This window comes from Eleginops maclovinus, chromosome 4, assembly GCF_036324505.1.
Source record: "Eleginops maclovinus isolate JMC-PN-2008 ecotype Puerto Natales chromosome 4, JC_Emac_rtc_rv5, whole genome shotgun sequence".
Taxonomy (NCBI): domain Eukaryota; kingdom Metazoa; phylum Chordata; class Actinopteri; order Perciformes; family Eleginopidae; genus Eleginops; species Eleginops maclovinus.
In genome coordinates this window covers 17,603,459-17,616,858 of record NC_086352.1, presented here as the reverse complement: position 1 = coordinate 17,616,858, position 13,400 = coordinate 17,603,459, and the positions used below count along the sequence as shown (strand labels likewise).

Here is a 13,400-nt window from a genome sequence, read left to right as displayed (position 1 = left end):
AAACCATTACCCTCTTCTTTTACAGAGCACCAAGACATCATTGTAAACTAAGTGTACTACAAAAGGGAAGACGGAAGAATGCAGTGGCTATTATTAGAGCAGCATCTTAGGGCACTTCCATATTTGCTTTCGTTTTTGGACATTGTGGTGTCTACTTTTCTAAATGTCTTTCTCTCAGTAACAATTGTGTTTATCAGTATATATCTCAGCAAGCAGTGGGACACAAAAAAGCAAATGACCGGCCTGGTATGCGGTCAGAGAAACAACTCTGCCTACCGTGCTGACTGAGTGGAACAGAAAACCCACACCGCATACTGTGTGTCAGACTGGACCAGCACAGGATTACTATTGTTCAGCGCGGCAGCAGCCTCTCGCCCACAGCCACAACAAGTGAGATACAGTCAGATTATAAAAGATGAGCCTCCCACTGTTTCCACTGTCATGGTTGTCAATGCTACAAGCCTGGTGAGATGACCTGGTGACCTACAAGGTGAGGTCCGGTCGGCTTCAAACTTTAACAACAAACTAAGAAATACGTAAAAAGAAAGACAACGTGCGACAAATGGAAAGGTGTTGTGAGAAAGGTACATAAAAAAACAGATGACAAAGGACTTTTCTTCAAAATTCCCTAATAATACAAACAATCACAAGCAGTAATTAAGAAAAAACCTTTAACTCAACATTAATAAATAAATAAAGATCTGAGCAGGTAAACTATTAATGACGATCTGCCAATATTTAATCATGAATCATTTAATAAATTAAAAAAACAAGATATTGAAAAATATAAAATGTATTTGTTTAAGGAACAATCAAACATAATGCTTCGGGCTACAGCTGTTGCTGGGATGGATGCATAAGAGATGCAGCAAATCCTCAAGTTGGAGAGATAGAACCAGCAAATATAAAATTCACAACCCTTAGCTCTGGTCAAAGTGTTTTGTGTCATTAGCGCAGCTTCCAATCTTTGACTTCCTGTCTAGATACAGCCATCTTACTGTACACGGTGCTTTTGTCTCTAACACTTTAGCAAAGCTGATCCCAGCTGACTGTAATGTAGCACCTGAAATCAAATGTTTCAGATTTTTAAGACCTGAGGCTCTGTAAGCTAGAGTTGTTAACCTGCAGAGGAACATGACTATAGTGGAGACAGCAGGAATGGGTCTGCTGACAGAACGCTGTCTGCGGGGTACTTGTAATGGTCTGACCTTCATGTGCAACACTGGACCTTTATTTGGAATGCGTGTGACCTCTCGGGCATCAACGTCAAGGCATTTGTTTTCACCCAACACACAAACAAACGTATATACGTACAGACTGAAGGCCAAGCCAAGCATAAACAGCTATCCATTTCTGTTTATGGATTGGCTGCTGCTTTCCAACCCAAGACCATTTCATTCTAAATATGTCTGTTTAATGGTTGTTTTGAAGCGTTGTCAATTTATTTTAACATGGAGGAAACACAACTCAACAAAATATGTTCTGCAATGGATTTGACCCATATTGCTCTAACTGTGTAAAAATATAAAGCATGAAGGTTTCATTGAGGTGAAGCTGACGGTCAAATGTGTTATTCAGCTTGCTGGTAAGCATTGTGAAAAAGCTAAAAACAAAAAGCTTGGTGTTTGTTCTCTAAACCGTCACAGTCCCTTGAATTACCCTGGATAGATTTAAAAAGCTTATGTTCATCTGGTTGTCTTACAAAGTGGACTTTATACCTGCAATGCAATTTATAACCCCAATACATGAAAGAACAAGATCCCTGAAGAAAATAAGAACAAAGGAGAGAAGTAATAACAAAAGGATGAGTCTACAACTCACAAATCTACAAACAGCGGATGTTATGAACGGTCACATACTCCAAGCATTAAACAGATGGTGTTGTAATTAAACAAGCAGTCTCTGCAATTAAACAGTGAACACTAAAGTAATTCCAGGAATTCCTTTGCCATTTGTGTGGCACACAGGCTATACCTGTTTAAGTCTAAAAGTCTGAAGTTAATTCATTTATGTTCAAGATTCATGTTTAGTTCAACCTTATTGTCTTTGTGTTTATGATTTTACAAAACCAGAGCTCAGCTACTCTGTCACATAAATTGTGTCCTGCTGTCTTCGGAAAAACAGAAAAAGGAACAATACAAGATGGATTAAAGGAAATCTTGCACAGGATTAGGGAGTAAGTACTATTCTCTAACCATTGTTTCCGAAAAAGATGTGCCCACACCAAGAATATTTGACTTCCATTTAGTTGGTAACGTCTCATTTACTTTGTAGTAGGGATGCACCGAAAATTCGGCCACCGAAAATTTTCGGCCGAAAATGGCCCAAAAGTGCATTTTCTGTTTTCGGCCGAAACACTTTTGTCACCGAAACAACAAGGCCGAAACAGAACGTTGTGATGATGACGCAAGCAAAAAACCGCGAACAGCACTCGGGCCAACATGTCTGCGGTGTGGACGCAATTCACTGTGTCTGAAAAAGAACAACGAATAGCAATTTGCAATACGTGTAAAGCCGAAATTTCTAGAGGGGGTATATCTGCAAAGAGTTTTTCCACGTCGGGTTTAATTCATCATCTTAAATCAAAACATCCCGATCGCTATTCTGAATTTGAGAAAAACGCGGCACAGAAAAGGAAAGCCATTCCGAGCACACCGACTCCGTCTGTGGCAGACGTTTTTGAAAAGGCCAAAAAGTTTCCCAGTGATGGTGCCAAGGCTAAGGGCATTACACAAAAAATGATGGAATTCATTGCCTTAGATGATCAGCCGTTCTCTGTTGTAGAGGACGTGGGATTTCGTAGGCTGATAGAGCACATTGAGCCCCGTTATGCCATACCGAGCAGACGACATTTCTCAGACGTATGTTTACCTGAGCTGTTCAATGTTGTTGCAACTCACGTCCATGAGCTTATGGCATCTGATATTTCAGCAATCAGTTTCACAACCGATATATGGAGCTCAGACGTCAGCATCACGAGTATGCTCAGTCTAACTGCACAGTGGATCGACACAGATTTCAAGCTGCAAAAGATTCTGCTTAATTCACAAGAGTTTCGATGCACTTGACTTAAATGCACTTTGTTTTTTTATGAGAGAACATATTTAATTTTACAATATTTCAGCAGGCCAGTCAGTTTACAGGCCTGTACATTATTATTTCATGTAGGCTACACATGTGTGGTCAAGTTAAACATTTCATTTTATTTTATATTGTGCATAATGTCAGTTCTAAATAAATATTTTCATAATTTCGTGATTTATTTATTCTTTGAATTGCAACGCCTTGATTTTTAGTAAGGTTAGCACACAGTCATAGCCATAAATGCAATGGTACTAATAATTGGAATAATAATTTATTTCGGTGTTTCGGTTTTCGGCCTTGGTTTCCTCATTTTCGGTTTTCGGTTTCGGCCAAGAATTTTCATTTCGGTGCATCCCTACTTTGTAGATATATTCCTTTCTGAAATGTTGGCTGATTCACATAAAAACCCTCCTATGTGACTACTACCTAAAGTGCCGCTGTCTGTTTACAGAATATCACGAGGACTGTGTCTTGATACTGGGGGAGAGGTGATGGAAATATACTGGGGGCAAAACTTACTGACCTCCATCTACATGTACAGACCTGGCTCATCCATAACAGATGAGGATTTGAGCTGGTTCCTATCATCATCACTTGCCGGAAAGATTAAAAACACATTTTTCCTAGCACAAGTTGTAAACGCTTTTTCTTGGTGCATTCCTCATCTGTGGTTATTTAGTTTGCTGGGGGCCTGTTGTGACCGCAAAATGCTTTTCGTGCTCAGCTTCATCCACTGTTTTCTACAGATGTGTGCCTTAGTGTTTGTAAATGAGTCTTTTTCTTTTTCATGGAGTAGATAAAAACCTGCAAATAATAATGGTTTACATACCAGTGCAGGACAAAGCCAAAATGCAAATTGCTTTGTGGGTCTGTTAAACACTATGGTGTATCTTCATTAAAGCTTCAAAGCTGGAATTTCAGTCATTTGGCTATAGACCAAAGTTAGTCACACAGCATAGTAGGAAAGCAAAAATGTCAAAAACAACCCCCTCCTGTCCTTGCTGTGGGTGCTTTATCATAGAGAAAACTCAATGTTATCCAATACTCTATACTGTCCATATAGTTGTAGCTCAGAGGAACAGTTTTAACAAATATGTGGGGAATTTGCCAAAAAACACGGTGCATTGAATGCATCCTCTTGTTTCAATGAGAACCATCATGAATTGTGCTTTCTTTGCACTCTTGGGATTGCAGTATGTCTCAATTTCAGTCTAGGCTGACATATAACGATGAATCTTCAGTGAGATGGAATACCAAAAATGCACACACCCACACAGGCTCAAATAAAAATGGTATGCAGGACATAAATGACATCTGGAAACACTAACCTAATAGAATTAGCGAAACTTGTGGTTGTGTTTCTATATTTAAACTCTATAAAACCACAACAGGATAGTTGAGGGATGATGCTGAGAGTACATTCATCATGTCTCATCCCTCAGAGTCAATGCAAGTTCAAAGACCAACGCTAGGGTTTCCGTCTCATATCAACAACACATTCAATCTCCAAAACTCTAGACAACACTTTATCTAGACAGGATATACTTACATTTTATATATTTTTTATACTTTAACCATTCTCAAGTACAGTTTGTTGGCTTCGAGGTACACTACGTCATACCATATAGCAAAAATACTGCTCAGCTATAAACTAAGACACTCTTGACTCTTGGCTTCCTTGCACAGAAGAATTGCAAGGTTTTGTCTAAACCGGGTTACAGGGGCGCTGCACCCACTTACTTTCGCTGTGCGCCCTCATACCAACAGCCCGATTTTCCCTGTAAAATGTTAAAGTGATGCCAGAAAACAATATTTCAGTTTGACAAAAACTGTATAATTATTCAAAAAATATAAATATCATGTCAAATAGACTATCAGCCGGGATAGACCACCCAATAAATACGGGATCGATGTCAGGTCGGTGTACGAGTGGCAGGCAGCAGGCCTACACTTAACTATGATTTGGGAATTAGATTGTTTCTTTTACTGTCCTTTTTTTCTGTAGAGGAGGTAAAGAAACCGTAACTTGAGATTTATTTGTTGGTTGAGGTGCAATACTAAGTGGTTTTAAGACATGAAGAAACCATTATTTTCTGCTTCGCTCTTATGCATTATTTTCTGCAGTTGTTGTTTCTGCAAAGTTGGTGGGGCCATCATTTTGGCCAGAAATGACGTTAGCACCCTCATAATATATTTTTCTCGAATACCCCCGGAATTGCCTTATAAATACCACAAACAAGGGTCATTGTATAAAAGTAGTGTTAGGACTGTTTCGGCACCGCGCCAAATAATTCAGCTAAAGTTATAATTACAATTGGCCATCCTTAATCTGTTATAAAAGGCAAACAAAACCTTACACAGAATTATTTAATAAAAAACTTATTTCCAAACCATGTTAAATGGTTTAATGTTAAACTTATACATTTGCAAATACTGAAAAGTAGATTATATTTGCCTTTTATTTAAAGTATCCTGCCATTGGGAGAAAAAAAAACTTAATTTGAGATGATGAGGAATGTCTGTTGTTTAGATTATCTCTCTCCATTTATCTTGGCTTAGAGATTTGACCTATATTATGCAACATATTGGCTTCTACACCTGCTTCTGCTCTGCATCACTCCAAAACAAAAACCTATAAAATTCAGCAAACACAAAACATACCGTGTCTGCAAGAACGAAGATGTGCAACATTTGTTTTGGCACGACCTTTACAATGTTCTACAGCCTAGGATGCGATAAATATTCCCTGTTTCTGCATTTTTTAGTGTCATTTTTAGTGCATAATTGGAGAAAGCTGAATGTATATGCAATACTACAGAAGTACCGGTATGTGCTGAATAGTACTTCCAAAGGTTCAAGTACTCTGTTGGGATCTCGAGTCACTTTGCTGTTTTCCCTTCTTGTCATTTGCCAAAACCTCTTCTGCTTAGTCATTAAAAGCTTATCTGCAGTAGCCAATATAAATGAACAAAAAACGATACAACACAGGCACTAATGTCCTGTGCAGTATGATACTGTCAACTGCTAATGTTGCCCAAGAGATTGACAGTTTTTCCAGTCCTGATAAGCAAATATTTGTCCATCCATTGCACTGTCCACATAAGGCCAACAGACCCCATGGGGTCACCCTCCAGGCAGCAAGAGAAGCAAATATTCCATTAATACTCCCGAAGAGGAAACCAGATACGCTCAAGGCGGTGTTATAAAGACTCTGTCGAATGAGGGTCCCCAATTAGGGAACATGTAAAGTATTTAGAACAAACCTTTGAGTAAACATTATGCATTTATCTATGAAACAGGAAATGCCTATATCTGCTGCACAAGCTCCAAAGGGCAAGTGGGTTTTTAAAACATGAACATTCCTGTGGGTATAATCTTTCATTTTGTCACCGACACTGAGAAGGCCAGCATATTTCTTCTTCTGAGACAAATATTACCTATTTGACGCAAAAACATTCTTAACTAACATATCAGGAAGCTGGTGATGGGTAAGGGGCACATAGACAAGGACACTTGATAACCAGAAAAACACTTTACAACCTGGGCACATAAAAAATGAACTTGTTCCAGAGCTGTTGTCTGCCCTCCGGTTATGAGAAATGATGTTTGTGTGATGTGATATTGGTCTATAGGGATGCAGAAAGGCCAGAGTTTCAATAATGCTTCAACCAGTCAGACGCCAGTCTGTAAATCATACTTAGAGTTTTACAGTAGAACCAATTTCTACCAATCAAATATGCAAAAAGATAGGCAGGTTAAATCTTACATTGTTCTTAATTAAATTATTTTAATGTAGATTATTTGTAAAGACAGCCAAACAGACAAGTTCCTAGAAGTTAGGAATGATTGACCTAACCACTTTTTATAAAGAGGAAGTAATGATCATTTGATAAACGGCTGTAACACTGTCAGGTAAAAACAGATTGCTATTCTGACCCAGTCTGTATCATAAACTTTTAAAACACATCCAACATGTTACAACTACATTTTGATCAAAAAGCATTTCAACAACAAATGCCAGCAGCATCTTTGCCAGCTGTTTTTCAGTTTGGAGAGTGTATTTAAAAATACCCAGGAACCAATCTTTCTTCAGTTTAGTTTAGTTATAACTTACCATCTCCACCCCCTGAGGAAATGCAGTTCCATCCCAGTCCTTTTTGGGGAATCGCTGAATAATTTTTCCGCATCCCTCCCCTGAACCTGCAGATAAAAAGACAAGAAGATTTGTCAGTAAGTGAATTGCCACAACACAAAAAAAAACTCTCGGTACAATCCTGGTGGGAATGATTAACTCAAGCTGGACCAAAATGAATGTATTCCAAAGCGTGAGATAAAGGACCGACACCACTAACACAAAAGCCCACTGGAGTAGGAACGCAACATTTTCTTTTGTTGTGAGAACCCTCTGATGAGCGATTACCGAGGGGATACAGAGTCAATGTTGAACCAAACAGAACAAGTGCAATTCAAATAGCCTTAATACAAAGTATTTATTATGCGTCATACACATGTTATGTATGTATAGTGTAGAGTGTGTACAAGGCGTACACACTGACAGTATGTAGTTAGTGAAAGAAAGACAGCTGGATACTGATGTATAGCAGGTGTAGCGAACACAGATTTTCGAGGTTCACTATCGAAAGCTTTTCCAGTAAAATAAATCCCTCAGATATTTCCCTCAGGACCCCATATGGCTGTTTCTTGCAAAACTCAAAAAAGCCCAAATTGGAATTAATAATTCATGTCAACATGAGTGCAAACACAACACAATGTCTATTTAGGGGTTGATATATCACTGCAACATTCTAATCTAGCAATCTGTAGCGTTAATAAATGAGAATTCTATCTAATTTAGGAAAGAATGCCGTCATTAAACGAGCCAAAAACAGCATTTTTTAGATCCATTACACAATATGCTCTTTTTGACCCAATGAATTCATTTCAACGTTATTTTACACTCTTAGTCACTCTTTGACAGCTAGACACACTTTCTATTAATCAGCCAAGGGAAAGTTCTCCTATAAAGAAAGTAAGACACCAATATTGAATACACGTGGCTCATTTCTTGGAACAATTTAAGTAATTCGGATAAATAATTATATGGGGATTTTGTTTACGCAATCAATGACAGCACAACTCCCCAATTCTAAGCATTCTGATTAAATATGGCCTTGGTTGAATAGTTACATACGGTATGCTGCCAATAGGTTCAGAACTCTCAATCATCTGTTTATATCAAACACCGCATTCAAAAATATTTGGATTTCATATGAATCTGAAAAAAACTGCATATTGGATTCACACTACACATGTTTTAGCCCTGGTACTAAACCCAGGTCAAATTGATTTATTGGTCAAAGAAATTAAAATCAACATACTTATAACCTCCTGTGCCTGTAAAATATCATGTGTAACCTAAAACTTTAGCTCAAAACTATAAAAAAAACCTTCTCCGTTATTAAAAGGCACGCAGAGACGCTTGTAAGGATATTATATATCGGGGGCAGAGTGTGAGGACACACAGGGCTGCACAGTGTAGCAAAAATAGCAATGTTAATTCCTGCGGTGCCGGTTGTCAAAGCTAACAAACTCTGAACAGAAACTGTTATGTCAAAAAGACAGTGAGTGTAGTCATCATTAGAAGCACACAATGGCGTTTTTAAATGAGAGAATTAATAATAAAAGTTTATCAACAGATATTAGTACTCATAATTGTTTCATTTATAATTGTTTAGCATCTTGTAAATGAATTTTGCATAAAAAGTCATAATGTGTGTTTGTTTCTTTTGGAAAAACCAGTGAAGGGTTAAGTTAATATTAATGTACGTAAGCTTGCCCTCAATACCTGGAAGAATAAATACCTCACAAAGTCATCTCCACTGTCACTTTTGAGAGGTTGTTAACGTTGTTAGGAGGGGATATAAAATTCAAATCACTTAAAATATTGTGGCATTTTTCATGTTTCCTATATCTCAGGCAAATGCCATCATTCAGTAAAGTAGTTAGCAGACTGCTCATAAGGCCCCTATTTCCCAGTGTGGCCAATAGGTCAGAGACCATGCACAAGGAAGGTGAATTGCTTCAAAGAAACAAGAGAATGAAGTTCTTCACATCATCATAATGTAATGAGGTCCTCAAGGGTCGTCTGCAGCCCTCCTGCACCAAGTGCCTTAAGCCTGCTGTCAACAACACCTTAAAACCTAGACCTCTGTCAAAGAGAGACAAAGTTAGCATGATGAGGCTCTAAGGCTTGGCACTGTTGTGGGAGTGCATGTTTGTTTGTTTGTTGACACGGAAGGTAGCTGGCTGGTGGTTATATGTTTGCCGTTGTTTAACTGTAGAGGCGAGCAGAGCGTGTGCAGACGGACTGGTGGTAGTAGAAAACCATTCTGTCTGACCGTTACGTGTCTCCAAGTCTTTACAGCTCCTTTAATTGAAATCACATGCTCCAAGTTCAAATATTCAACCGCGGATGAAAATAAATGACAGAATTCCTCACATTCCACAAGGCTGTTGTATTAAAACAAGCCGTGCTTTCAAACACTACCCCCCTGATAGCTATAAAGAGCCCCATCAAAGAGGATAATAGAACCCAGGCCTGAAGAGGAACATGCTAATTTGGACATCCGCTAGCAATGTGGGAGGAATTAAAGGTCTAAATCAAGTTTATTTATTTATTTTTGGCAGAGGCTATTTCAACAGCAGGATCAAACCTGTTCAACCCCACAGCACACGCGCAAATGTTAAAGAGTGTGGCTCATTTCCAGCTGAATACAGCAAAACCTGTGTCTCTTACAGCTGGAAAATGTATTTGTATCTCCTGCTTTCTAATAAAATTTGATATATATAAATATACATATTGAAGTTTTTTCCTGAAATGGCTTCAGGGACGTCTTTGTCAGGCACAATAACTATTGACTAATCTCAGCCTTTAATACTGTATGCCGTTAAAGATTTGCAGAGTCCAGTACAAACACTGGGTTTATTTTATGAAGTGTTGTATGCACATACTTTAACTGAATTAGTAAATGTACAGTGTAGTGCTTTGCATGAGACAGCTTATAAAACACAACTGTTGGGAAACATGAGTCAGATATAAAACATTCCGACTGCATTAGTAGTTTAACACCTTTTAACCTAGTGGTTTGTTCTAGTGTTGAAAAAAATATCCATAGATTTGGTTGAAATGATGGTAAGAGATGGCTTAAGGCCTACAACCCAACTGGGACAGTGTGAACGCACAGACAAATATCTGACTTCTACTTTGAAAGATTGAATGAACTTCATTATTTATTGCTCAGTTCTGTGATTTAGCATAACATCTCAACAAAAATTGAAAAACCACAGAGGAAAAGTTTTTTGTCTTTCTTGATTAGAGCAGATGTTTCTCCTCTTGGAATAAAAAGAAATCTCTATCCATCTTCCCGATTTATTGTCCTGCTGTTTCTGTTGATTAACGCAGCAAAATGCTCGTTTTAACCAAGTATGGGCAGGCCCCCAGTGGAGTTGACGTAACATTCACGTCAGCCTTTAGCATGATTTTGGCTCAGTTGTGCACACAGGTGGACTGTTCTGGAAACAAGTTAACTAAGTTTATTCAATCTCCTCCATGCCAATATTAAGACACAAGCTAAGAGGGAAAATCCACCCAAAAACAGAAATACTTAAAGCCAATTCAGCCATTAAGACATACATGGAGGAAGTCTTCACATCTGCTGACACCGCATTACTGACCCTCCTTTTGTAATGAAATGAGATTGGAATTTCGTAAGATATAAATCCACCCGAGATAAATGCAGAGCCTTCAGCTGTTGATTAGAAAACGTGGCTTCATCCCAGGGAAATCACCACAGATGTTGATATATTGCATTATCGTTTTTCCAGTATAAGGCACATACTCCTGTGATTGGAGCAGCTCCATTTGTCTCATTTTTATCATCACTTCAATCCTGCACAATGTGATGCTGAGTTAAAGGACAGGCCTGTTTGAAATTCACAAATTCTGATGACATATGTAAATTCTATGTTAAAGGAACTTTTGCCTTCTGATCTGCTAAGCAACCATGAGTCCGTGCTAGAACAGATGCAACTCAAGCTAGCCGACATGGAGGATCGCAACAGGAGATGCAACCTCCGCATTATCGGTCTAGCTGAAGGGGTGGAAGGTTCGAATGCCATACGGACGGAGGATACGCTTTTTCCCTGACTACAGTGCCTACACCCTCAAGAGACGTCAGGCATTCTCGCGAGCCATGGATACTGCAAGAGCTAAAGGGGTTGAATTCTCCCTCCGCTACCCTGCCACTTTGAAAATCAAAGCAGGTGGGAACGCCGGGTCGTTTCACTCTTCTAAGGACGCCGAGGACTTCGTCAATTCTCTGCCGAACCTCAAGATCTGCTACGGATCTGCAGGACCGCGTCGCTCAGCTGGAGACGGAGTCGCGGCCAGCTAGCGCTACTAATGAAGACGAGTAGGCTAAGCGAAGAGATGCTAGACTCCCATCCCTCCTCTTTTTGCCTTTGGTATTTTTGCAGCCCTCTGTGCAAGGCCGCCTTGTTCACATTTATTTGTATTATTTTATGGATTTTGTTACTCTGTGGATTTTATGTTAGTGCTCTCAGTAGTTTTTAAGTTTTTTACAAGATAGCCTGTTCAGTAGCTAGGCTAAAATAGAGCTAGCTAGTTTATTCTATACACCTTGGCACTGAGGCTAGCACTAACCGTCCAGTTAGCTAAGCCTCTTTGGGCTGCACTTGGACATTTGTTTCTCCTCAATTTATGTGGACTGCACACGGATATAATATCTACAGATTTTTTGGATTTCCATTTGGAGCTGGGAGCTCCTACATGATCGTTTTAGTTGTTGGACTGTTTCTTCCTCTATTTAGAGGTGAAGGGTAAGGATAGCGTTCTCTTGTTTTAGCCATTACGTTACCTGCATGATGAATGCTACTTCGGTATGGTAGGCTATAATGTTTGCAGAACATGGGGGGAAGTGTCAGATTTTACCGTTATGCTTGGGGTTGTTGGGTCCGGTTGTTGCATATATTTTCAGTTATCCTGCTTTTTTATGAAATCTGGTCAATACGATAATGGGTGATCTGTCTATTTTAGTATGGAATGCTGGCGGTTTAAACGCACTATAAGCGAGCTAGTGTTTTGTCACTGCTCCGTCGTAAAAAAAGTCGATCTTGCCCTTTTGCAGGAAACTCACTTGCTAGGTCATGATACCAAACGCCTTGGTAATAGATTCTACCATGTCATTGCGTCTTCGTCAGTAGACACGAAAACTAGGGGAGTGGCGGTGGTAGCTAGACGTAATCTTCCGATTAAAGTGCTGGACATTAGGACTGACACGGTGGGCAGATTGGTAATTGTGAAAGCAGAGCTTTACGGGGGAAAGTCGCTTTGGCTTCGATTTATGCGCCGGAAACATTTGAGCAGTGGCGTTTTCTCCCGGAGGCCAAGGGAGGCGTGGCCTCCTCATTTATATTCGATAAAAAAATATCCATGAGTTGGGATTCATGACGCACATTTTAGGTTCCAAATATGCCGTGTTTAATTCCCTGATGTCATGTTTTTCTTTGAGCGAGCAAAACAGCGCCCCTATAGGTGAAATACTGCCATCTAAGGAGGCCCGTTTAACTTGGCCTCCACTACTACTAAGGGTTTTAGCCAATCAGATTGAAGCTCGGCTTGTCACCGAACGCTCATCAAGGTCAATCAAACTGTAAAAATTTAAAAAATGAGGAGGCTAGCTTGTACGTGCCTCCTACACTAATACGTAAGTACGTAACCACACACAACCATGCTGTTGCTAACCGTGAAGGAAGGTTAGAAAGTAAGAATGGATGGCCACGGAGACCCAGAGTTTTTTCTGAGAAACGATTTCACTAAACTACCGTTTGAAATTCAGTTAAAAATAAAACAGAAGGGTAGGTCCACTCCGAATCTCGACCTTACTCAGGGAAGAGCTAAAGGAAATACCCGGACGTTTTGTGAAGGGAACTATACGAGAACGGACTGGCTAACAGGGAGTGTAATGCTAAATTGTCTTTTCTGCTGGCCATGCCTCTTGTTTGACCGCTCCAACAGATCATTTCGCCACCATTAAGGATAGGAGAATGGCATTTCTCTACAAATAGTGAGTAAGCTTACTTTATTTCTTTACGCAGTGTGACAGCCGAGGCTTTCACTTTAGCATCCTGCGGACAGCGGTGTGAACCCGTCAGAGACTTTTAGAATGTGAGGCCACCTGTAGGCTACAGTTCAGTGTATTATTGAGATTACAAATATGGGTGTAAGGTTTTGTGTT

At 39.5% G+C, this 13,400-nt stretch overlaps 1 protein-coding gene across 2 annotated transcripts in view; it reads right to left on the bottom strand.

Moving 5' to 3' along the window:
• sbf2 (SET binding factor 2) overlaps positions 1-13,400 on the bottom strand; it is an 86,371-nt gene that overhangs the window by 62,705 nt on the left and 10,266 nt on the right. For both annotated transcript variants that reach the window (XM_063881457.1, XM_063881459.1), the window contains exon 2: positions 7,199-7,284. In XM_063881457.1, the coding sequence (XP_063737527.1) occupies positions 7,199-7,284 (86 nt within the window). The remainder of the gene's footprint in view (positions 1-7,198; positions 7,285-13,400) is intronic.